A 25572-nucleotide genomic window follows, 5' to 3' on the forward strand; every position below is an offset into this window, starting at 1 on the left:
TACGTAATTACAGTGATCTCTTCTTCATGTGGTCTGAAATTGTTTAAATCTTGTTCATAGGTGGACATTGAGCTGTTAGCTTTCTTTTGCCAAAGCATTTTTAGCCAACCATTGTAGAATTTGAACTGACTGATTCACCACACTTGTGTAAATCATGTCTGGTGTTTTGTTTGTATTTAAAGTAGATAAATGATGAACAGATTTGTATGTGTTTCTGAATGTGTTTATATTGCCATAAAAATTGCATCCGCTACAAGAGCGTTTTGAGTTTATTTACTCACACTGTTTAATATGAATGTTCTTTAACAGGACACTCCATTATCATCATCTTGGTCATTCTAAACCATGTATATTATAGACTATTACTGCCAACTGTTTTTAAAAAAAGTAATGCATTAGGTGACAATGAAGTTAGGGACTTTTCACACTGCACTTATCCCCATGTTATCATCGTTCCCCATATTTAATCCTGTTTCACACTTGTAGTTTAGAAGTGGGTTAGGGCTGCTTTATCCCAGGTCGTGAAACATTGCTCTGGAACAGGATTAGCAGCACTTTTGTGGTGTCAATGGATGCGGTGTTACAATATCACAGCTAGGTGCTAGCAACCGACAGCCAAACAGCCAATTTAACTCATATTCACATGCTTTAGCTTGGACCATTATACAAAAACTGTATGAAAATTGACCTTTCAGTGTATGAGCGGAAATGTCAAAATGTGATAGAAAGCACCTGAATTGGAGAAAAGAAGATATTGTTTTATTCTTCATTTTATATTTCGAATCAGAAAGATTTGATATTACATTTTGCAATAATTGGAGAATGCTCTGCTAGAGCCCTTTGGGCTCCGCAACTATGAAAGTGAAAAAGGTCAGTTTATTAATACTCAAGATTCATACACTACATGTATGAGTAGCCTACATAGTGCATAAGTACATAGTGTATAAATAGTGGAGTGTGTCACTTGGCATGCAGTTAATGAAACCCAAAAAAATTAGGAATCAAATATTTTTTATTGTATAATAAGTTCTACTGGATAAACTGAAATGTAAACTAGAGTTGCATACTTAAACCATGCAAGAAATGTACATAGCATAAGCAGGGCTAGTATGCTAGTCTAAAAAATAGTCAATGATAGTTAGCACATTACTGCCTCCTGATGGCTAAAAGGCCAAACTCATGGTAAACTTCAGTGAGTGAAGTGACAGTAAAGCAAACATCCATCCATCAAGAGCCACGGATGAACATTGTGATTTTAGATCTACTAGGAAGAGCAAATGGAGATTTTATTCTCGCAGGGGAAAGCATGCTGTAGTTTGTTTAGCTGCATTCTGGCGTTGGTTTCATCTTCTAAAGCTGCTCATTGGTTGCTCCTTTTCACAATCACATTGTCTCTGTTAAACTATTCAACAATGTGAGATGCTTCCAGATAGTTTGTACACTCATTTTTCTTTTGTGTAGCAAACTGGTCACATTAATAAAGAACGATTAGCGATGCACTGAGAACTGGACCATAAAATACCAAATTATCTCACACAAGAGAGGGGATCCATTGTGTTGGTGGTGGTCCTCATTTATAGGAGACAGGCTTAGAGGAGCAGCCTACCCAGTAACCCACGACAACCATAGACACTCAGTGGGAGGAGCCTGTGGGCTACCATTCATGTGATTGGCTGCTGGCAGGTGTTCTGAGGTTGCATATGCTGAAGTGGAGGGGTTGTGTGTAATTTACATGTGTGTGCACAAGGCTATAGGAGAAATCTAAAGCTTAATTCATTATTTGTAAGAAAAATAGCATTATATTGTAATTCCTCCCATAATATTTAAGTATGAAAATGCAAGAGAAATCATTTAGCATTTTTAAAAGAGCATCTTCATTGATAAGGCCTGATGCATTTTAGGGACATTTTAGGGAGTTGAGATGCCACAATTTATTCACACTGATGCTTAAGTCACACATAACATTTAATAAAGGCACAGTCAATTATATAATCATCATCAGTAATGTAAATAAATGTTATTATTGGTTCTGAATTAATATATTATATTGTTGTGTTGTTTCATATTCCATTATCTGGAAATATCAGCCTCTTAAAGAAAGAAAGAAAGAAAGCTGTTGGTCAAACCATAATGAATAATGAAAAACAATAAATCAACACAACATATTTCCTAAAACCTGTGATTTTATTTATGCAAATAAAATCATTAAGGATAGATAGATAAATAAATAAATAAATAAATAAATAAATAATTTATTATACTTTATTATTTTATTATTAAGGATAAACCAGGTCATGAGTCATTTCTAAGGAAGTGGAAATGTTGAAATGTTGAAATTTGATTTGATATGAATTTTAATTGAACTGAATTAATAAATAAATACATCTGCTGGTCTAACCATATTGAATAAAGGGGGGGGGGGCAGCAATATTAAAACTCGTCCAATTTTATTTCATTTTACTTCTGATTTAAATCATATGAATTGTTTATTTAAATAGCAAAATTATTTGTATATTGGCTAATATACAAAAATGTATATTATTTAAAAGAGAGACCTCAGAGTACTGTCAACAGTCATATAAATACCTTTTTTTATTGTCATATCATACAGAAAATACAGAAACTCTTGTTATTGCTTTTGTGATTCGCCAAAATATTAATCAAAATAATTTTGTAATAGTACTATAAAAACAGATGTAAAATAGAAATCAACAGAAACGTAATCGTTTCCCTAACATTTTATCTAATGAATCTTGTCCTGCATGTGTGTGTGTGTGTGTGCGTGTGCGCGTGTGTGGATCAGGGTGGGGTGTTGCGCATGCACGGTGGCTTTGGCCGTGTAAATCTCCGTCGGTGTCTGTCTGGAGCGTCCTGTCGCTTCGCCGGAACAAGATAGAAGAGCCCGTCACCTGAACAAGTCATCGTCCACCTTCAGAATCTCTGCAGGATTGTCTGGAAACCTTCGTCCATCGCGTCCGGTTTGTTTTGTGCCGACGGCGGCGGGTGACATTGAGCTGCGGGGCGTCGCTTCTCCAAACGCGCATCGGGAATCATTACGCGTGCGGATCTCCAGCCATCAGCGCAGAGATGTCCGGATACCAGGGCAAGAAGAACATCCCTCGCATCACTGTGAGTACAAATCAACAAAAAGATGGGCTTAAAACGCGCGCGATTAAAGCGACAAAGAATAAGAGGGCATGAAATGACAGCGACTCCACAGATACAGAGAATGAGAATCGAGTTAAATGCAGTTCGGTTTTGTGCTTTTATAGTGGTCCAGTTATGTCAATACCATTCCATCAGATGTTGTATTACTGTCACCTCTGGTTTCTGTGTGTGATGTGCTCAGGCTCACTTTAATGTGTTTCTTTGTGGGTCACCCTTTGGAGCTCTATAGGTCACACTGGATTCATTAGTTTTTTGGGAAAAGCTATCAAGAATGCATGCATTATAAAACATGCCTCATTTAAACAGAAAATTATGCATTATTCCTGGAATAACCATAACATGCCTATTGTGATTGCATATTAGAATTTATTAAATTCAGTATAGTCTTATACTGCTACAATGTTATGTTCTAAATGAACGGAGCATCTTTGTGACTGGTGATTTGTATGAAGTTAGGATGGTGTATGATTTAAGTGCATTTTTTTATTTCACAATTGTATGGGAAGCTGATAAAAATGCATGGATTATTTTAGATCCTAGTGTTATAACGTAATGCATAGCCTTAGATAAAATAAACATCATTCTTAGGTATTACATTATCTCCAGTGAATTTGAAGCAATGCATCTTTGCAGTTCCTTGGAAATCTTTGTGAACTGTGGTTTTGCGTTTACTGGAAACATCCACTATGTTTCCGTTTCTATCAGAACAACTTCACAGACAGCTGTTAAACAAGCATGTATGAGTTTAAGATCCTAGGAATACCCTAAAGCAAAGCCTTAAAAAAAAAAATCCTATTCATTTTTGCACAATATCTTGCCTCTAGTGAATATGAAGCAATGCATCACTGCAGTTCTTTGGAAATCTTTGTGAATGTGGTTTTGCATGCATTGAAACATTCACCATCATAAGTAGGCCTATGCTTCATTTGATATACAAACAAGCTGTTAAGCAGGTATGCTTTATTTTAAGATCCTAGGGATATACCGTAATGCATAGCCTCAAATAAAGTAAACATATTTTTTAGCTATCCTTACAAGATATGTATCTTATTTCAAATGAATTTCAAGCAATGCATTATTGCAGTTCTTTGGAAACCTTTGTGAATTATCGCTTTTGCATGAACTGAAAACATTCCTCTTCAAAATGTCATTTTATTGAAAAACTAGCTCACGGAAAGCATGCATGCATGCTTTTGGATGTATCATAACTTAAATTAAATCAAACCAATAATTATAAACTATTCCAGCAGAACCTGTTTTAGATTTAGCAGCATGAATGTGTCTTACAAGATATATCACCAGCCATGCATGCATCAACAACATTCACCTTCAAAAGTGCATTTCATTAATGTAAAAAGCAGCTTCAGTTTAGCTGCCAGTACAATGGCCTCCGCACCCACCCTGCTTTGAGCTGCTGGTTTGATAGCCATGCTAAATGCAGAGAAATGAATGAAAATCCTCTTTTGAAAGTAGGTCAGTGAATGTAAAGGTATGTGGTGATACATGCCTGTAAAATGTCTTCAGTCCACCAGTGAATTTTATAATCCAAAGACAGCGTGCACTGCATTGATATTCACTCGGATTGTTTTAGAGGCGGCACAGATCAGTTAGTGTAGAGTCCTGTAGGAACGGGCAGATCTGGGACAGGAGGGAGAAAGATGAAAACTCTCCCTTTGCCGTTAGATCTTTCCTTTAGCTCTTGGATGTCAGCTAAGCTTCAGCCATCTTAAGGGACGGTGATAAGACTGGCAGTGGGTGGCAAACACAGATACTGTACTGCACACTCAAAGATGTTAAAGGAATAGTTCATGTTACAGTATGTCATTGTTTTAAACCTGCATGCAGTGAAAAACAGGAGAGCATTTGAATATTCATGCAGTTGTCTTTTATACAAGGACATGGTCTGTCAAGCTCCGAAATTAACAAAAAAGCATCATTAAATATTATGTAACTAGTCCATAAGACTTATGTACTATATATTACAGTTCTTCTGAACACATGACAGCTTATGTGAGGAACAGACCCAAATGTAATTTTAGCAAATCTTTAAAATCATTTGCATTCATGTTTGGAAGTTGTCATGAGCAGCTGTGCATCAAAAGCAGAAATGTGAATGAAAATTGTATGGAAAAGAGCTGGATGAAGATTCTTACAATTCTCTTTGGATCTTTATAAGGAAATGCCTATGGGAAAATGCATGCTATATTAGAGAAGAGTTAACTTTACAGATGGATAAAGTTAAACTTATTGCGCGTGATATATCGTGAGTGAAGCCAGACATTCAATAAGACAACCATGTTGGAAAAATATGAAAAATAAAATGTCTTGTAATGTGCACTGATTTTTTTCTGCATTCCTATTTATTTCAGTGGTAGTTGCCATCTGTAGATGATGTCATTTCAGAGGCTGGAGCAAGTTGTTACATGTTGATGACAGATTTCAGACAGTGGAAAGATCTTCTTTAGGATAATGTGTAGATTTAAAGCTTGATGTATGAAATATTAGCTGGAAAATCTAATTTCAAATGGAAAATCTTATTGAAACCTTAGACTAAATATAAAAAAAAATACATAAGTTTGCATATTTGTTTTGTTGATACATCAGGATTTATGGCTCATACTGTATGAAAATAACACCTGAATTTGATTCAGAAGCCCATACTGAGCAAAAATATGCAATTTGGTGCAGATGCTGATATTTAAATGGACAAAAAAAGTAAAATAAAAGGCGGGTAATTCTGTAAATCAATGAGATATTAATATGTAATTTAAAAAAAAATCATATAATTATCAGTTTTCACTCTATACCTACCAATAACAGATATTAATAAGATTATATTTAAATGCTTAATTTTATGATCAAGGCTCTGTAGTTTCAAAACCTATAATGAAATGCTATACATGACAAAATGAAAAAATCTTCCTCAAAAGCTTATAGGAACGTATTTGACACATTTACGTGATCCTTGTGGATAATCAACTAAACCTAAGTTACTTTAGTCCAGTAAATGTTCATCTTCAAATATTACAAACAACATGAAATGTATTTTTATGTTCATTTTATAAAAAGATTTCACAGCGAAAAGAACCATGAGGTGGATGTTTGCACAATTATCCTTAAAGGGTTTTTTTTTTCGTAAACTATCAATCAGTCAACAGCAGGCATGAAGTACATTGTATAAAACAGATTTTTCAGCAAAGTTTTCATCATGTTGATCATTTCATGGCCTTAGAAATTCATGTATAAAATATGATATTGTAGTCTTTACAGGGTTAAAGAAGTACCTAAGATACAGTTTGATGCAATGTTGGTTTTAACTAGAAATGTGACTCTGGTGTTTATATCTGTACGTCTGACTTGTTTTTTAAATTTTTTTATTTTAGGATTGTTTGACAATGTCGTGACAAACGGCCTGGGCACTCCATCCTTTCTGTCTGAAACACACATACACCCCCATAGCCCACTTTCTAGCCTTGTTTCTGCAGCAATCACATTCCCGCAGTCATCGTCCGCAGCGTATCGAATGGCTGAGAGGTCTGCCGGTTTTATGTCGTTCACTCAGGCTCTCATTGATTTGATAAAAGTGCAGCCGTTCGTTCCCTTTGACCCCTGTGTGAATTTGCTTCAGTAATGAAACTCTTCTTAAATTACTGAGATGTGTGTCAGTAACCTATGATGTGAAACTTTTATTGCTCATTCTTGTCTTCCATAAAAATTATATAACATTCTTAAATCAACATACATTTACTTGAGAAGTTGAAAATTAAAAACTAAATTAACTTAACTAAATTAAATTAACTAAAAAAGAGAAAGAAAAAATTATTTGAGTTTTTTTTTTTCCTTAAAATGGAGGGGTTCTGCCAATGGGGTAAGACAAAAAAAAATCTTACTTTCTCTTTGAATTATGATTATTTTTCTTACCCCAAAAATTTTTTAATTGATTTAAGCAAAAACTAACAAAATTTTGAAACAGTTTTTAGAAGCCAAGTCTTCATATCTTAAGCCATTTTGTTATGTATCTCGATTCAAGAATGTTTAGATATTTGTATTGGAAATCAAAACACAAAAATATTAAGAAAGAACAATTTTTTTCAGTGTAAACATTCTTGGATCAAAGTACATTTATTTTAAAAAGCAGAAAATTTACTTAAAGGGGTGGTTGGTTGTGATTTCCATTTTTTAACGTTATATAGTGTGTACTGTTGTTGCTTGAGCATAATCTGTATCTGCAAAGTTATGAAGCTGCAAACGGTGATATCATTTTCTAAAATTATGTCAGTTTAATGCTTACAATGCTTCAAATGGCTCGTATAGGGACTACAACGGGTTACATCCCAGGTTTGTGATGTCACAATTCACAAACCCTGAAATGTATATAAGCCCCGCCCTCAAGAGCATGCAACAGAGGAGGCCAAGTTGAAGGCCATGTTGTGCTGCTTTAAAGAAGAGGAAGCGCTCCTTCCAGGCAACCAAAACTGGAAAACAACACAGTTTACAGTGTATAATTCCTTACAAAAATATAGATATAAGATAAGATTTTATAGATATAAAATAAGAAAAGTTCATTTGGACTTTCCGTCATGTTTGAGTTTATATTGAGATCTTTAGGTTTTGATTGCAGACATCTTGTTGAATATGAGCAAAGTCTGAGATGTTAATATCTTCTGAAAACCCTAAAACCCTATATATTTTTTTTTGGAAACAGTGTCCTTAAACAGTTTGCTCTCCATTTAGTCTCATAACCATCTAGAAAAACATGAGAAATGGAGATCTCCTTTATGATTTTTTAATTTTTTATTTCTGAGTGTAAATGACTAAAATAATGTGTCTTTTATCACATGTGAGTGTAGCAGTGCCACTGGCGTGTGCTTCAAAAGTGTGGTTAGAAAAATCACTGAAGGAAATTGCAGAGTTAAAGCATGTAATATGTCTTCAATGTCACTGCCAATAAACTTGGTTTCTACACCTAATGTGCTTTTGATTGTTGGCAGACAAACTGCTCGCTGTAATTTGACATTAATTTGGTTAAAACTATGACATTTATACGACCTCAGTTGTCGCAATAAAGATCATTTTTCATCTTTGACAGCGCACTGACCCTGTGGATTACACTGATTGCTAGTTCAGAACCCGAAAACCTCATTCTGATTTGAAGTTGAACTCACGATTAACCCTCTGGCGCAGAAAGATTGAACATTTCCAGCTAGTGCAAGCAGTTGAGCTCATGTTCTGGAAGCAAAAAAAGTCTTAATTGTGGATTTCTTTATTTCAAGCACCCAGCTTTTCACTTCACAAGACATTAACTGATGGACTGGACTGGAGTGGTGTGTATTATTGTCATGCTTTGATCAGCTGTTTGGACTCTCATTCTGACGGCACCCATTCACTGCAGAGGACCAATTGCTGAGACAGTGGTGCAATGCTAAATTTTTTTCAAATCTGATTTGATGACCATACAAACTATTCCTTTAAACCAGAATTGTTAGCTGTAAATATGTAGAAGAAAGCAATGCTAATGCTTGATGTAGCGTCTAATGTGGCAGCTGCACTGTTATGAATTGCAAACTTGCATATTTCAAAAGCAATGACTTTGTAGCTAAAAGTATCTCCATGCATTTAACTGCACAAAGTAAAAATACTCTAAATATCACTTCAGCCACAGAAGTATGAAATTAATTCAATAAAATACTGTACGGTATAGATGTGGATTTGCAGTTCAAAACCAAAATAAACACAAATGTGGGAAGAGAAATTGAGACTGGTGAACCAGCTTTGACCTGATTAAATCATTTGTCTGTGGGCATTTATGTAGCATGACTAAGAGATCTGTAAAATGTCTAGTCTTTTTTTTTTTTTTTTTTTTGAAAGCCACATCAAAGTAAACATACCAGAATAGACTACAACCTTTAAAATACTCAGTGCAGTCATGTAAATGCACATGTATTTATATGTTTTTTGTGTTTGGATTGCATTCTTACACACGTTTAAATGCATTTATGTTATTCACGTGAATCCTTGAAACACAAACCTGGTCAGCCACCGAAACGAGAAGAATCTGAGCGTTTGACCCACTTACTGGAGCACACTTACTTTCGGAAAGTGCACGCAGGATGGGAGTGCACTCTGTCCAAGGGCCATTATGACTGTCGATTGGAGTAGCTTGAGTTAGTGTGTGTGTGTCTTTAGGATAAAAGTATGCACCAGATTCACTGTAAGTGGGTCACAGGGATTTGTTCTGGTATGGATGGACTCTCTGGAGGCCATCATTAGCAGCCCCTCACGTACACACTACATGTGCATCTGAGGAAAAAGTCAATTATGAAGTGCTGTATTTGTCTCTTTAATCTAAACATAGGCACTTTTAGCTGTCGGAAATACATTTAGCCATAACAGACGTTTAGTTTAACATTTCATGTACAAACACTGTAACGCATGATCTAGAGGAGGGACATTTGCTGTTACGTAATGACCCATTAAGCCCATTCACAGGCTTTACAATGGATTAAAGGAATATTCTGGGTTCAATACGAGTTCAGCTCTAACAACAGCATTTGTTGTATAATGTTGATTACCATAGAAAAATATTGAAACTTTTTTGCATGTCGAGAAATACAATGAGAGCATACAGTGCCAGCATCCTGAGGATTTATGTGGTCATAGTCAATACTTCATGCTGCTCATATTTTTTGTTATTCTTCCATGCAAAATATGTGTAATTTGAGTTGTAAAATCACTATTTATGTAGGTGCTGCTCTTTCAGATGGGTGTCAGAGTATGTAGCTTTTATTATCCGGTTATTTTTTTGGTCCTCAAACACCATGAACATGCAGACATCAGGAAGATTGTGTTCCTTTGTCGATTCAAAACTACCAGCCCAAACTTACATCAGTTTCCATTTCTGGTATCATGTGCAGTCCTCATGCAAAATTTAGCAGGATTGGGGTTTATGTCATCTTGAAGTTGTAATATTGGACAGGCAAAGGTTAGTAAACGATTCTATCACACTAGTCTCATGCTAACTAGTGGCCATTTTTTGGACCCATATTTTCATTATATTGCATGTGCATTACGGTAACTGCGATTTACTTTTTTTAATTAGAGATGAGTAGTAATATTTTGTGTCATAGTTGACATGTATGTCCTCATGTCCAGGATAATTGCATGATCTGATTCTTTCCTGATTCTTTTCCAAGCCACATTGGGGTTAACCTCTATACAGTTTACATTAGCTACCTGATATTTGTGGAGGAAAAGATTTTGGGGTATTTTCACTGTTTTCAGGAAATGTTGGTCTTAAAACATTTTTTGTTATCTCTGTTCTAACAAACAATGGATAGTATTTTCTATCAAACTCCACAAAATATGTGCATACTAGATAATCATAAAGTTGACATGTGAAATTAAAACTAGAATAAAAACTTTTTTTTTTACTATCATCAGTGCTTGTCTCTTAAAATAAAATACTTTAATTCAGATATGATTTTTAAAGCATCTTAAACTTAAATTTGTGGTCTTGAATCTTAATTTTCAAATTGTGCCACACATACAGTCAGGAGAGCTTAAATTGCTGCCATTTGTGTGGTCAAATCTTACCAAAGATCAACCCATCTATATACTAAACTAAATGTCTGTTTGTGCTCAAGTGATCTACTTTATTAACTAAAAACAAATAACTTGATATTTCACCTATAGCCAAAGCTTTGATTCTTTCTAGGAAAGTCAGAGTTCACTGTTAGCCAATCATGGTGTTATATTTTGTACACAGGCTTATCCAGATCAAATTTGGGATGCATAATGAAGGCCGATTAGCATCCAGGACCTTAACTATCCGTTTTGTAAGATTTGAGATGTTGTCTACCTTCTTCAATCCTCTAGTTGGTCGGTATTCCTGAATATGGCTTAAGACGTTAAAGAACTGCTGAATAAGCCAAAAGCTCAGCAGCAAAGCAGATGTAAAGGTCTGTTTTAATGAGCCTTTGGGCTGTAATGCTGCCAGCATTTGTCTGGACTCAGCGTTAGTAATGGATTTGTGTAGAGGAGCGAACAACCAACAACAGTAGAGACTACAGAGCACATGTCCGTCACGGCTGAATAAAAAGAGTTCATCTTGATCTCTGACATTGATCTCGAGCTCGCTCTAAACATCACAGATAAGCTCGAGAGCTGCAGTTCTTCCACTGTGACTAACACAGTTAACATGGTTTGGATGTTTGCGAGATGTTTTTCAGCTAACAGCATGAGCGATCGCCAGCTGTGATGATAAATGCAGTCTGGAGTTACTGTGTTTCATAGTAACAGAATGAACAGAAAGGCTTTGTCTCAGAGATGAATTAGGCCTGATTTCCATTCAGATGTTTAAGCCATTTCATGATCATTCTTTCCCAAGCCATATTTGCCACTTTAAAGGTTAATATCTATGTAAAAGCATGATTGTTAGCCGATGTGGTTGGTTAAAACTTGATTTAGTTGTCTGGGGGATATTTCTAATGTGTATTCAGGGGTTTAAACATTTTGCTCTCTTTCTCTCTCTCTCTCTCTCTCTCTCTCTCTCTCAATAGTGTTTTAAACATTATTTTTCCTTTTTTACAAAATATGCTATAGAGAGTTGAACAATATATCCACAGAAGTTTGTTAGACTTGAAAAATCTTTTCATTTGTATCTTTGTTCAATAACATTTTTCCTCCTATTGCTTGTAATTAATGTTTTTTATCTATCATTAATGTATCATTACGATGCTATTTTAATTGTTATAAACTTTTTTCTTTATTTTTTTATTTTTCATTTTAATTTTAGTTAAGTTTTTATTTATGATTTTGTTGTGTTTTTGATGCACCTATATAGTTTTTATTCATTTTTATTTTTATTTTATTCATTTTAGTTATTTTAGTACATCGAGTTAAACTAAAAGAATATGAGAAATGTTGCCTTTTTTTATATATTTCAGAGATTAATTGAATAATTGCACATTTTATATAATTGTATTTAAATATATACTTGGGGTGAGGAGCTAAACTAAACTTATGACTATGTGTTTTGAAAAATAACAAGGAGCTATTTTAAATATTTATTAATAAACTATTGCTTTCTGAGTCCGTGTCAGCTGCAAAGAAAAAGTGGATGCTGACTTGTCATCTCAGAAGTACAGTGGACATGCCTTTAGATGAACACAGGGTATTTGTTCTGTGTTTGAATTGGTTTATTTTAGAGTAGACGTTTCAAGCTTTTTATAAATTATTTCTGATGTCTGTGAGGCAAGTATATGTTTTTTGCCTGGCTTTATTACACAGAGACAGAGACGGCAGAAAGCACATCCTGATTGTGTTCTTTATTTTACATAAGCGCAACGTCTTGTTGATGCTTTGAATGTATTCAAATAAAAGTAGACCCTTGACAGTTTCGAATAATGTACTAATCTTATCTGCATGAGCAAAAATTATGGCGTATTTTGTTTCCATTGTTATCCATTATAGATGCTACTTCTTATTTTTTTTTTCATTTGAGGTCAATGAATGAAATATATTTGGAATTTCTTGTTAATGTTCTACAATTACCTCAAGGACCAGCTGTTAACAATTTTTTCCTCTAACTTCCAAAATTAATAAAATTAATAGTGACAAAATGTGTTTTTGTTTTTTGTAATGGTTTTAAATTTATTTTAAAACTAGATTGTAAAACCCTTATTTAAAAAATAAAAATAAAAAATAATAATATTTTGTTGCATCAAAATATTTTGTGATATAAGTTTGTGGTCATAATAAGGAGTTAAATACAGCATTGGGGTTCCGTTCATGTGTGCTTATTTCTTAAAATAAAATAATTTAGATATGATCGTAAAGCATCTTGAACTTAATTGTGAACTTAAGTCCTAATTCATGGGATTTCCTCTGTATCTGTTTAAGTTTGTAATAGTCATTCCAACAAAATCTTGTTCTCCACCCCTTCATAGCTACTCATTAGCAGACAAACAGCTACCAAATAGGACTTCCATGACAATTATCCCATCAGGTCCTTAATTACAGAGCACAGGGCAACTGAGATCTTATTAAACCCACCCACCATTCCCATCATGCACTTGGATAAGGGTGTATGTCCTTCACACCACCACAACAGGGTTAAAGTGTCAATGCTATGGCATTAAACCAGTTTATTTTTTATTGCAGTGATGTGAAATTAAACATGCACCATGTTTGTATGCTTGCGTGTCTGAACAGGAGAGAAGCATGCAGGCCGCAGTCGATGGCGGTGTCCTGAAATGACATTTGGGCTCATGATGGCATGTCAGAATCAATTTAGCATGATAAGAATCACTGTGTTTCTCTGATGTGCCTCAGCGATCTTTATGCTTCACCTCTGATTGAACTTGATGTCCAGTGCTTGTCGGTCATGTTTTAGTGTACTGTCTGGTTTAGAACAGGATTGTAACTGTGCATTATGTCTCCAATCTACAATTGCATCCCATTTGGTTATTTCCTAAAGTGACTTTGTCATGCAAAGACATCAAATTAGTTCACTTTAATGTAAACAACAGTGGTGACTTTTTATCTCAACACACACCTTGCAGGGTTTTTTGGTATCATAATTGCATGTGTGTGTTTGTGCAAAAAGCAAGAGTCACTATAGTACAATTACAGCAAAATAAATACTGTATATACACACAAACACAATAAATATATATATGAAATCATATATAAAATAACATTAATATTAATGAATGACACAATGTATGTATTTTATATATATTGTATGTATATTGAAATTGTGTGTGTGCAAAATGCAGGAGTTTTGTAATTTTGTATTTATATTTTTATGTGTTTGTAAATTTTTGTTTAATTGTTCATACTGTGCAAAACAAAGTGTATCTGTACTTAAACTGATAGCATGTGATATCTTTTGAGTTACAGTCAGTTATATATAAATGCTGGGAATTAAGGCATTTTTGTATGATTGTCTTGTCTCTGTCTCCCAGAGTGACCGACTTCTAATCAAAGGAGCGAAGATAGTGAATGATGATCAGTCTTTCCATGCAGACATCTATATGGAGGATGGAGTCATCAAGCAAGTGTTTTTGTTGTTGTTCTTGTTATTTGACATCATTATTTTTCTTGTCATTATATCTTATATTCATGAATAATGACCGATAGTAGAGATGACCACTGTTGTCTCTTTTTCTGTCTCCAGGCAAATCGGTGAAAACCTCATAGTTCCTGGTGGTGTGAAGACCATTGATGCCCACGGCAGGATGCTGATACCCGGTGGCATCGATGTTCACACCCGCTTCCAGATGCCCGACCGGGGCATGACAGCTGCTGATGATTTCTACCAGGGCACACGAGCTGCTCTCGCTGGTGGCACCACTATGATCAGTACGTCTACAACATAAAGAATTAAAAAAATATATATATATATATACTGCTGTATGTTTGATGTCGTGGGCCTATAATTCTGCTGGAGGTCCTGGACATCTTGTTTAAACACATGGCATCATGGATTCTATCAAATACCAACAGATAAAAAAAAAAAAAAGTAATTGTCTCTTATTAGAAATCTTATAATGGACCATGTTTGGATCTTCCAACTGTATAATAATAACCCAAACACAAACCTCAAAAACAACACAGAAATGGGTCACTGAGCTCAAATCCAAGCTTCTGCTACAGCCATTCCAGTCCTCCTAATGATATTTCCCCCATTTTACATTATTTTTATCCAGTGAAAGGATAATTTTTTGCGAAAAAAAAAAAAAAATCAAAAGGATTAACAATGCAGATGAATTTTCACAGCCTTCTTTGATATATTTACCAAGGGGGCTGATATTTGTGGCCACGAATGTATATATGTATATTTATTAAATATATATATCTGTGTGTGTGTGTGTGTGTGTGTGTGGTGGTAATAAATACATTTTAATTCAATTAAATTTATTTAAAAGTGTAAAATAATTAAGTATAATAATAATTATTATTATTATAGTAATAATAATACAAATTAAAAAATGTTGTACATGACATTTCATGTGTCCAGTTCCTGTCCTTAAGGAAAGAAGAAAACAAAATAATACACACACAATAATAAAATGTTTGTGTTTATATGCTTTCAATGACAAATTAAAGGATAACTAAATTACTAAAACTTAAGCTAAAATAAAATAAAAAAACAAAAAAATTTAAAAATACAAATTCTAAATATGAATAAATGCTGTACCAGTATATGAATGATACTAAAATATGACGTTCGTACTATCACAACTATCATAATATCATTCTCTATGATCATTTAGCTTAAAAACTGGGGCAAATGGCATGTTTAATATCTTTACATTTCCTTCAACAGAATCATACAGTTTTACTATATTTTGATGTGTTTGTGTGTTTGCAGTCGATCATGTGGTCCCAGAGCCAGGCGTGAGTCTGATCGCTGCTTTTAACCAGTGGAGAGAGTGGGCCGATCACAAGTCCTGCTGCGATTACTCTCTGCATGTGGACATCACAGAGTGGCACAAGGGCATGCAGGAGGAGCTGGAGGCGCTGGTCAAAGATCACGGTATGCTCCTCTGCACTTTACACACTTTTGCATGTGTGCAACAACAATAATGGAAGCTTACAAGTAGATTAGATCAACTGACAGCATTCGTGGCAATGTTGCTTAACAGAGAAGATCCTTTTTTTTACTTTACTTTTTTCCCTATTTAAAAAATTCACATGTATCAAAAAGTACTGCTGGAGGATTTAAACATTATGTGTTAACATAAGATTAGAGTGATAATAAATGCTCATCTCATGTGGGTAAATATGGTGACTTTCACATACTATGTGCAAGCGAGAGAAATTGAAATACTGCAATTACATCAGTGATTATTAACCTATAACAGTGTTCTCAAGTGGAAAGTTTCGCTTTAGGCACTTCATCTTTGAGAATAAATAGAACAAACCATTATAATGAATGTTATAGAATTTAGAACAAAAAAGTATAACCAATAATTCTAAGGATTTAAAAATGCAGAGTGAATGAATAATTCAGGATTAACAAAAAGTAAAACGAGTCAAATGCAGTTCAATGATAAGAGTCGAGGGCAAGAAATGCTTAATAGTCACAAAAATGATGTCACAATGCAGCAGTTTTATCAATGGAGTTCATACACCAAGAACAGTATTCCCATGTGAAAGTGATGATTTAGGCACTTTATTGCAAAAATTACACACATTTTCAAGGGAAGAATCATTGCAGGTGCTTAAACAAGAATATAACCTGCACATTTCTGCTTTTAAGTCCATGAACTCATTACTTTAACCTTCCCTGTTTCAGCAGCTCCAGATCTCTGTATGCACGTCCATGTCTGATGTCTTACATCCTGATTTTTTTTTTTCTCCCAGGTGTCAACTCTTTCCTTGTCTACTTGGCCTACAAGGACATTTTCCAGCTAAACGACTCCCAGGTATGCATGGTTTCTCATGCGTATTTGTTTAATTATCCTGTTAAAGATGGATTATTAGACACTGAATGAGCAGTACTAGTGTTTTTGGTGCATTGAGAGTGCAGTGCCGATGAGTTTTCATGATTTGAGCGTGCAGGGCTGAAGGTCACAGGGGAACAGACATGTTTGCTCTGATGTTCAGCACATTTCCTGTAGCTGTAGATCCAGAGCAGATGATAAAACAAACTGCACCGCACTGAATAAACACAGAAACTACACCCAGTGCTGTGTTTCTCCTTTCTGTTGTAGATGTATGAGGTGTTCAGTGTGATCAGGGACTTGGGAGCCATCGCCCAGGTGCACGCAGAGAACGGAGACATCATTGCTGAAGTGAGCTCACCTTTTCTACCTTAAAAATAAATTAATTCAGTCATTAATATAAACGGATATATATATATACACTCACATACAGGAGCAGAAGAGGATTCTGGGATTGGGTATCACTGGTCCAGAAGGACATGTTCTGAGTCGCCCAGAAGAGGTAAAACACTTCACATGCACATCAAACTACACCAAATACATTCACACTGCAAAATCACAGCTGTGTACCACATGGAAGGGCTTTTTAGCACGTCATCCTACATCCAGACCCTTCCAAAATACCCTTCAGACATGCTGCACTAAAACACATTTATGGTTTATTTCCCTTTAGCGATCAGGGGATTTCAGACTTTCCACTTTCCCACTGTTTTTACAGCCAGACTCATTGATCATTGGTATCGCAGACACATCAGCCTTCCAGAAACCTTTAGCCACACATAATGTGCAGGAAGTGCCGAGCAGGACTTTATAGCGGCTGTGTCTGTAATTTCAGCTGAAGGTCAGTGAGTGTCGGACGTTGTTTTATAGGTGGAGGCCGAGGCTGTCAACCGGGCTGTGACCGTCGCCAATCAGACCAACTGCCCACTTTACATCACCAAAGTGATGAGCAAGAGCGCTGCTGATGTCATCGCACAGGCCAGGAAAAAAGGTACAACAGATGTTTGATATAAAAGTCCAATGTGTTGATCAACTTCCCAATAAATCACCCAAACTAGGCCGGAAAATGGCACATGGGTTTCATTTGCAAATGATCAAAAGAATCCTGTCTAGACTGATTTTCTTACACAGTATTTTTGTCTTGATTTCCAGTACCAAATAAACATTATTAAATCAAAATATATTTACTTGAGAAACAAAATGGCCTGAGATTTTAAATCTTGTTTTCTGAAGAAAAATTATAATAATTAAGTGAGTTTATGTTTAAAACGAAAAATATCTGTCAGTGGGTTAAAAGAAAAGAAAGGAAAAGAAAATTAAGTAAACACTTTACTTAAAGTGTTTATGTATAATGCATTATAAAAGTAGTTTTAATGCATTAATTATGCCTTGTAATGCACCTTATAATGCATCATACTATCTTAATGTAATCACAGTTAATACACTTAAAACACTTATGCATTTTATATTCAGTTATAATTATTTATGATAAGATATAATGTATTAAAATGCACATTATGAATAGTTATGGTTGCACTTTATTTTACAGTACGTGTACTTATATGTACTTACAATGTATTTATCTAAGAAAGTTCTGTAATACAAGGTAAATACATGGGGTAGGGTTGGTTTAAGGGTAGGTACATACATAGTTATTGTAATTATTATAATAAGTACATAGAATCTACATGAGGACCAGGACTGTAAAATAAAGTGCTACCAAGAAAATTATTAGCAGTTTATGTTATATAACTAGTGACTAGTGAAGTACCATCGTACTGTGCTAATACAGTTGTAGCCTATATAATATATTCAAAATATACAAAAACTGACCAACAATCAATTTGCTAAAATATGTTTCTTCTGTAAATGTATATTTCTACCAAATATTTTTTTTAGGCGATTTGTTGTCTATTTTTGAAAATACTTTTTCAAATTTATTTTTATTTTTTTACAAGCATTTTAAAATAAATATTTTATATTTCAATTCAAGAAAATTCATCCACACGTCACATTTACAGAGGTCATATGACATTGCTAAAAGGAACATTATTTGGTGTATTTGGTGTAATGCAATGTGTTTGTGCGGTTTAAGGTTTAAAAAACACATGCTTTTCCATATACTGTGTATTATTGTTTCTCCTCTATGCCCCGCCTTCTGAAGCATGTCGATTTTTACAAAGCTCATTGTTCTGAAAAGCTAGGTGTGTTCTGATTGGCCAGATATCCAGTGCGTTGTGATTGGCCGAATACCTCAAGCATGTGATGGAAAAATTATGACCCTTTAACATACTGTTATGCCATGTGTCCCGGCTCGATGAGACAGAACCAACTAAACCCATTATAAACAAGGCATTTGTTACATCCAGTGGAAACATAATTACTGATTATAATGACTTATCCTGTCTTTTAACTTGTTGCATTGCATCACGCCGCGTAAACATAAAACCATATCTGCATTTGTGATCAGAGAAATGACAAACAACAAGCTCTACTCTACACTGCTCAAAACTTGCGTTTGAATCATCAGTGGCAAATCCTGTAAATATGAAAACATACTTACAGACTGAGAGTCAGCATTATTTTTTAGAACACAAGCATTGCAGGTTACTCTCCCAGGTTCAGGAAACAGTCCTTGACCAAAGAGTAAGGAAAACTTGAAATCGCATCATATGACTCCTTTAAGTTTGAAGAATGAAGTAGCTGTCCTGGAAGCGGCCTCGTGGAGCTGACCCAGTGCTTTCCCTCGGCAGGTACCGTGGTGTACGGGGAGCCCATCTCAGCCAGCCTGGGGACCGACGGCACTCACTACTGGAGCAAGAACTGGGCCAAAGCTGCAGCCTACATCACATCTCCACCCCTCAGCCCCGACCCCACCACCCCGGACTATCTCAACTCCCTGCTGGCCTGGTGTGTGTCCGCAGCTGCTCTAGTGCATTATGGGACATAGACTGCAGGGGGGTATTTAGACCACAGTGAATGTGTTTAGAGCAGGGTTTAGCCATTAGCCACCTACTGTTTATCATGCCATGCTGACTTTAAAGGGAAGAACATTTATGGGTGATCACTAGAGGGCGCCATTACATAAAGAAGAGCGTCTCTCTACTTATTCTTATGACAAACTAAGAGACAATACAAATGATGATGAAAGAACCCTTTACTAGGTTAAAATAGTACAAATAAGAAGAAATTCTATGGTTATTATAGTTAAAACTAAAATCATAAAAAAATTATAATAATTTTTACTTGAAATATAATAAATGCTAACCGATGTAAAAAAATAAAAATAAGGGGAAAAATCTTATGTAGTAACTGATCTTTTTTTTTTTTTTTATCATACTTTATCAACTTTTTGAAGTTACTAATTAATGTAAAATATTTATGTGGAGCTACAAATTAATTTTAAGAAGGAATATTTAATGTAGTTTCGTAGTTAATACTATGCAGTGCTAAAACTGCAAGTATAATAATGATAGAATAAATAGCTAAATGTCTTTAAATTAATTTTTAATCAACCTTTTAACTTTTGCAATTAATTTTAACTGTTTATGTAGTATTAAAAATAAATTGGCTAAGAAATATAAGATAATTAGCCAAATATTTTTAGATAAAGTTCAGATTAGAACTTCCAAAAGCATTTAATGTCAGCTAGCAATATACTGTGATACCTCATGGTTGCTTGATGGTACACATGTTATTCATTTACATGTTATTGAATTTTTTTTTTTAGTAAGCCATGGTATTATATTGTCAAAAAGAATAACAACAACTTACTGCCATGTGTAAAAGCATTACTGTTTGTGTGTGTTTTGTGTGCAGTGGTGATCTGCAGGTGACTGGCAGTGCTCACTGCACCTTCAGTACTTCCCAGAGGGCCGTGGGCAAGGATAATTTCACCCTCATCCCGGAGGGAACTAACGGTACTGAGGAGAGAATGTCCATCATCTGGGACAAGTGTGTGGTGAGAGCTGATTCATCTGTTCATTAATATTATTACAGACACGAGGAGTATATGCATCTGTTACTTTGTAAGCATTAACTCATGCATTTGTTTCTTTTTTATCTTTATCTTTGTTATTATTTTATTGTACCCAAAAATGATTTATTATTAAATAGTTTCATATTTAAAATCTGACTAGATGAGCCACAATGCATTGTTTTGATTATTATTGTTAAAACTTTTATATTTAACATTTTAATTATTTTTATTTATTTTTTTACTTTTAAAGGGTTTATCTTCATTAGAGTATCGTAGTTAAAATGAGTATATAATAATGAATAGTTGCATCTGTACTGTCTGATTAGATGCTCTATGTCACATTATTTTGATTATATATATATATTTCATGATGTGCACAACACACTATAACTATACTGTGGTAACAATCAATGTAACTCTCATTGCTGTATCATGTCCACAAAAGTTTCTGACCCCGTCTTTAAGATGAATGTTCTGCTTCACAGGTGACGGGAAAGATGGATGAAAATCAGTTTGTGGCCGTGACGAGCACCAACGCAGCCAAGATCTTTAACCTGTACCCCCGGAAGGGCCGCATCGCTGTGGGCTCTGATGCCGACCTGGTGCTCTGGGACCCCGACACCACCAAAATCATCTCTGCTAAGAGCCACCACTTGGTGAGAAGAGTTTGTTCACTTTTGAAGTAATGTTTGTCAGCTGAGAAGGAAGCTCTGGGGCCTGAGTGTTAGACTAGTGCATCAGGTTTGGACCAGCTCTGACACTGACCCATGATCCTCTGCTCTGAGCTGTTTTGGTATTCTGCTGACTCACTCGCTCTGTCCGCTCCTGTTTGTCAGTGAGGCTGATGCTGCGATCTGTGCTGATTTAATTTGACCGGAAAGAGATGCTGATGCCGTCAAATATAGAAAGAGTCAATTATCTGAGATGAACTCTGGGATATGTTAATGTACATTATCATTCAAAGGTTCGAGATTTATTCATTTAGTTATTTTGAAAGAAATTAATACTTTAATTCAGCAAGGATGCATAAAAAGACAATCTTAAAGAAGAGCTCATAAAATAAAAAGTTTCAGTTTTCACAAAATTATGAAGCAGCAGGACTGTTTTCAACATTGATAATAATCTGAAATGTTTCTTGAGCAGAAAATCAGTCTATCAGAATGATTTCTGAAGATCATGTGACACTGAAGACTGGAGGAATGATGCTGAAAAATCACCTTTTATCACAGCAATAAATTACATTTTAAAATATATGCATTTCTTTTTATAATTATAAGAATATTTGCACAATATTACGGATTATTTTTAATCAAATAAATGCAGCCCTGGTGTGCATGAGAGAATTCTTTCAGAACATTACAAGATCAAAATTTGATCATTAGTGAATCTGTTTTTTCCACAATATTTTAGGTTTATTTACTAATTTAGGATGTGCTACAGATTGTTTTAGAGCTTCAAAAGCTTGGCTAGACAGACTTTCATGCAGTGTAGTGGTTAAACTTGAGATCTCTCCTCATTCTGTCCTTCTCAGGCGGTGGAGTACAACATCTTCGAGGGGGTCGAGGTGCGTGGAGCTCCTCTGGTGGTGATCAGCCAGGGCAAGATCGTCCTGGAGGATGCGAACCTCCACACCACTGAGGGTTCTGGACGCTACATCAGCCGTAAACCCTTCCCAGACTACGTCTACAAGAGGATAAAGGCCCGCAGCAGGGTATATATGCGTTATACACAGATGCATGTAGACTCTTTTTTTGAATCATAAATTATTTAAAAATTGTCTAATCGAGGTATCTCTCATCACAGCTTGCTGAGCTGCGTGGAGTCCCACGAGGACTATATGATGGCCCGGTGTGTGAGGTCACTGTGACACCTAAGGTCATGACCCCTGTAACCTCCAGTAAGACTTCTCCAGTCAAACACACTCCTCAACCGGTTCGCAACCTACATCAGTCTGGATTCAGCCTGTCTGGTGAGTATACAACTAAATGTCCTATACTTACTCTTGCAACAAACATAGTTGTTTATATATATATATATATATATAAGAAAAGTGTTTTTAGCTGATTCTTGAAGATGGCTATGGACGCAGCTGCTTCGGTTGAGTCCTCCACCAGGAGGGAACATTTATAAGTCATTTTTTTCTTTCACCATTTCACAGGGGCTCAAATTGACGATAACATCCCTCGTCGTACAACTCAGCGCATTGTGGCGCCTCCAGGTGGAAGGGCCAACATTACCAGCCTGGGATAAAATCAATCACTCATTACAGATAGAAAAGGATGGGGTGGGATGGGGGTTGAAGAAACTTGGGCTTTTCACCCATCCCATCAAGCACACCTCTACTTCCTCCTACACTTCTGTCCATCCATCCTCCCCTAACACCCATCCTTTTAACTCTAGTGTCACTCTAGTGATTTTTGAGTGTTTTTCTTAGATGAATAAGTTTCAGGATTACTTGGCATAGAACTGGGATACAGTACTTACTGGAAAGTATGACTAAACAGCATATTAGCATTCTACTAATTCTTCAGTATGAATAATGTGCATAGTGTGAGTTTTCTGTATGCAATGACCTACTGTACTGTGCAGTATGAAACAGAGCATATTGCACTGTGTACTGTATCCCATAATGCAATGCAACTTTCCATTTCTCATGCAACAAATTAACTGGAAATAATAACTTTTTCTTTGGTCAGACTGTCTAAAATAGATTTTTTTATATGCAGTTAGATTAAAATGCAAAATAACTATTTATTTCTGCCTTGATAAATGTGTTGAAACATGCAACGCATGCTTGTTTTTGGCCAAGTGTTCCTGAATCTTATCCAGCTAACCAAGTAATCCACTTTCAAAGAACAGGAACTACCCAGCTAACAAAAATATATTCTTAGACCGTTTTGCTAAAGTTATTTTTCGCTGAACATTCAAAGTATCCAGTTAAAAAGAAAAAAGGTATTGTTTTGTTTATGTGAACGTAAGAGAAAACAAGAATGTTCTGTTTCATCATTTTGCAAACATTCTGGAAATGTTCTACTTTTAAATATTCAAATAATTAGTCATTTTAAATGTAAAAATTCTTAAACTGATGGTTAAAAATGTTAGACAGAGGTAGAACTAAAATGTTTCAGAAAAACGTTCCATGATAAAAAAAAAATTGAGTTAACGATTCAGAATGTTGAGACCAGTTACCTCTGAACGTTCTAATTAATGTAACTGGAAGAATATTTGTTCGGAACTTTGAGAAAACCTTGGCAGAACTATCTTATAACGTTTTGTTAGCTAGGTAGTAGGCTACTCTCCATCATTTGCCTCCACACTTTAATGTTTTTATTTGTTTGCATTCTGGAAATGAACAGCACAAAACTCCCGCCTGTATGGTTATGATTTAAACGTGCTGTCGCTATTTTAATTTGTGGTTTTTCCTTGTAGGAAGAGTCGATGAGATATTTATTGTATAGGATTCAAACCACATTTGTATTTTACATTTTGCAAAAGTGTCAACTCTTCCACAAACGCCTGATGTATTACAAGTTTTTAGAATGTTGTTTTATAATGGACATAATAGTTTTATTCTTTTTATGTTTTATTTTCCTATGTATGTCATTGTTTCGGTTTCAGGTTGGTGTTTCAACGCTCCCTGAAATCCCTCACATTTGTCTTCCTCACATTTTTTGCACTTCGTTATTTTCTCTCAGTATTATTTAACTGCAGTTTTGGAGATGTTTAGAGCAAAAAAAAAAACAAAAAAAAAAAGACTAACAGTGGTGTTTTTGGCTGTGGTGCGCAGTCCTGTGGGGTTTTAGTGTTATTTGAATCACAAATTTTCCGCTGTAAATGTCAAACTGTCCATTCCTACTTTGTCCCACGGTTGCACGAAAGGGGTCTCACAAAAAACAATACAGTACTGTTTAGAGAATAAAGAAAAACTCTCTGCGCGAGCAGCAGATTGAGAGGGAGGTGCTCTTTTCACCCTTTCATTTCGGTTTAGGAGGAACGCTGTTACTATAGCAATGGTCCCGATCACTCTGTGTGGATGCTGATGAGTTACGACAACCGTGCCGTGCTGGAGGCCACCCCAATAACCTCCTCACACCAGGGGTTTTATTTGTGAGGTGGATCACTGCACGGGTTAGACCATTCCCTGTGACGTCACAGTCGCTCCACGGGGCAGCTACTCACCTCCTCCCGTTCCGTCCCGTCCCATAACAGAACCGACCTTTACCGTGAGGACATTTTGAAGGTTGCAGTGGCTGTCTGTCAAGCGGATCGTCCGGCATGTGTAAGGTTGATCAGTATTATTCTGAATTTAACGTTGGGTCACAATGCTTTTCTTGCATTGCAGTTCTGCTTTGTTTTTATAAATTGACTTGCCTGCCTATTCACCAAGTGATACAGTTCTTGATTAATGTCTGTGAGTGTTGTTATGACGAGCTGAACATTTCTCATGGAAGATATGTACACAATTCATCATTATTCATGTCTTTGATTGTTACAATAAAATGCGGTTGTGAACAAAAGCCTGTAGAGCTTGTCCAGTGTCAAAACACATTCATCATAAACACATTATTTCCATCCTTGTTAAGTATTTTGCCCCTTAATTTTTTTTCATTGAAGATATGAGGTGGTAATATGATGATATTGTAATGTATAATAATCCCATTTGTATTAAGACACTTTAAGGGATAGTTTCCCCAGAATATGACTGTCATTTAAGGTCCACTGATTTCCATTAGGCTAATGGAAAAAAATACTGTGTAAGTCAATGGGGACTAGCAACTTATTGGTTGCCCACATTCTAACAAAAATATCTTTGTTGTGTGTGTGTTTAACAGAAAAAAGAAACACACGTTACAACATGAATAAATTACTCTTTTTTTCTGGGGGGGGGGGCCTTTATAGGCTACATATTCTGTACATATATATCTCATATAAAAATCTAAAGTTGTCAGATTTTTTTTTTTGTCAAGTCAAGAC

General features: G+C 35.5%; 1 protein-coding gene across 1 annotated transcript; it reads left to right on the forward strand.

Annotated features, from left to right (window-relative positions):
• Positions 1 to 2780: 2780 nt before the first annotated feature.
• Positions 2781 to 25122, forward strand: LOC113106924 (dihydropyrimidinase-related protein 2). The gene is made up of 14 exons (XM_026268969.1): positions 2781 to 3129; positions 14136 to 14224; positions 14348 to 14532; positions 15545 to 15709; positions 16540 to 16601; positions 16890 to 16970; positions 17053 to 17121; positions 17490 to 17610; positions 19373 to 19529; positions 20439 to 20580; positions 21084 to 21254; positions 22130 to 22309; positions 22402 to 22567; positions 22757 to 25122. The coding sequence occupies exons 1-14, from the start codon at positions 3088 to 3090 to the stop codon at positions 22846 to 22848; spliced, it is 1722 nt and encodes a 573-aa protein (XP_026124754.1). The 5' UTR covers positions 2781 to 3087; the 3' UTR covers positions 22849 to 25122.
• The last annotated feature ends 450 nt before the right edge of the window (positions 25123 to 25572 follow it).

This window comes from Carassius auratus, chromosome 8 (assembly GCF_003368295.1).
Source record: "Carassius auratus strain Wakin chromosome 8, ASM336829v1, whole genome shotgun sequence".
NCBI classification, from domain to species: domain Eukaryota; kingdom Metazoa; phylum Chordata; class Actinopteri; order Cypriniformes; family Cyprinidae; genus Carassius; species Carassius auratus.

Bases quoted from the DNA above. Each gene is read 5' to 3' on its own strand.
- LOC113106924 (XM_026268969.1), top strand. From the start codon at position 3,088: ATGTCCGGATACCAGGGCAAGAAGAACATCCCTCGCATCACT. The intron at 3,130-14,135 runs GTGAGTACAAAT...TCTGTCTCCCAG, and splicing joins AGAACATCCCTCGCATCACT to AGTGACCGACTTCTAATCAA. The intron at 14,225-14,347 runs GCAAGTGTTTTT...TTCTGTCTCCAG, and splicing joins ATGGAGGATGGAGTCATCAA to GCAAATCGGTGAAAACCTCA.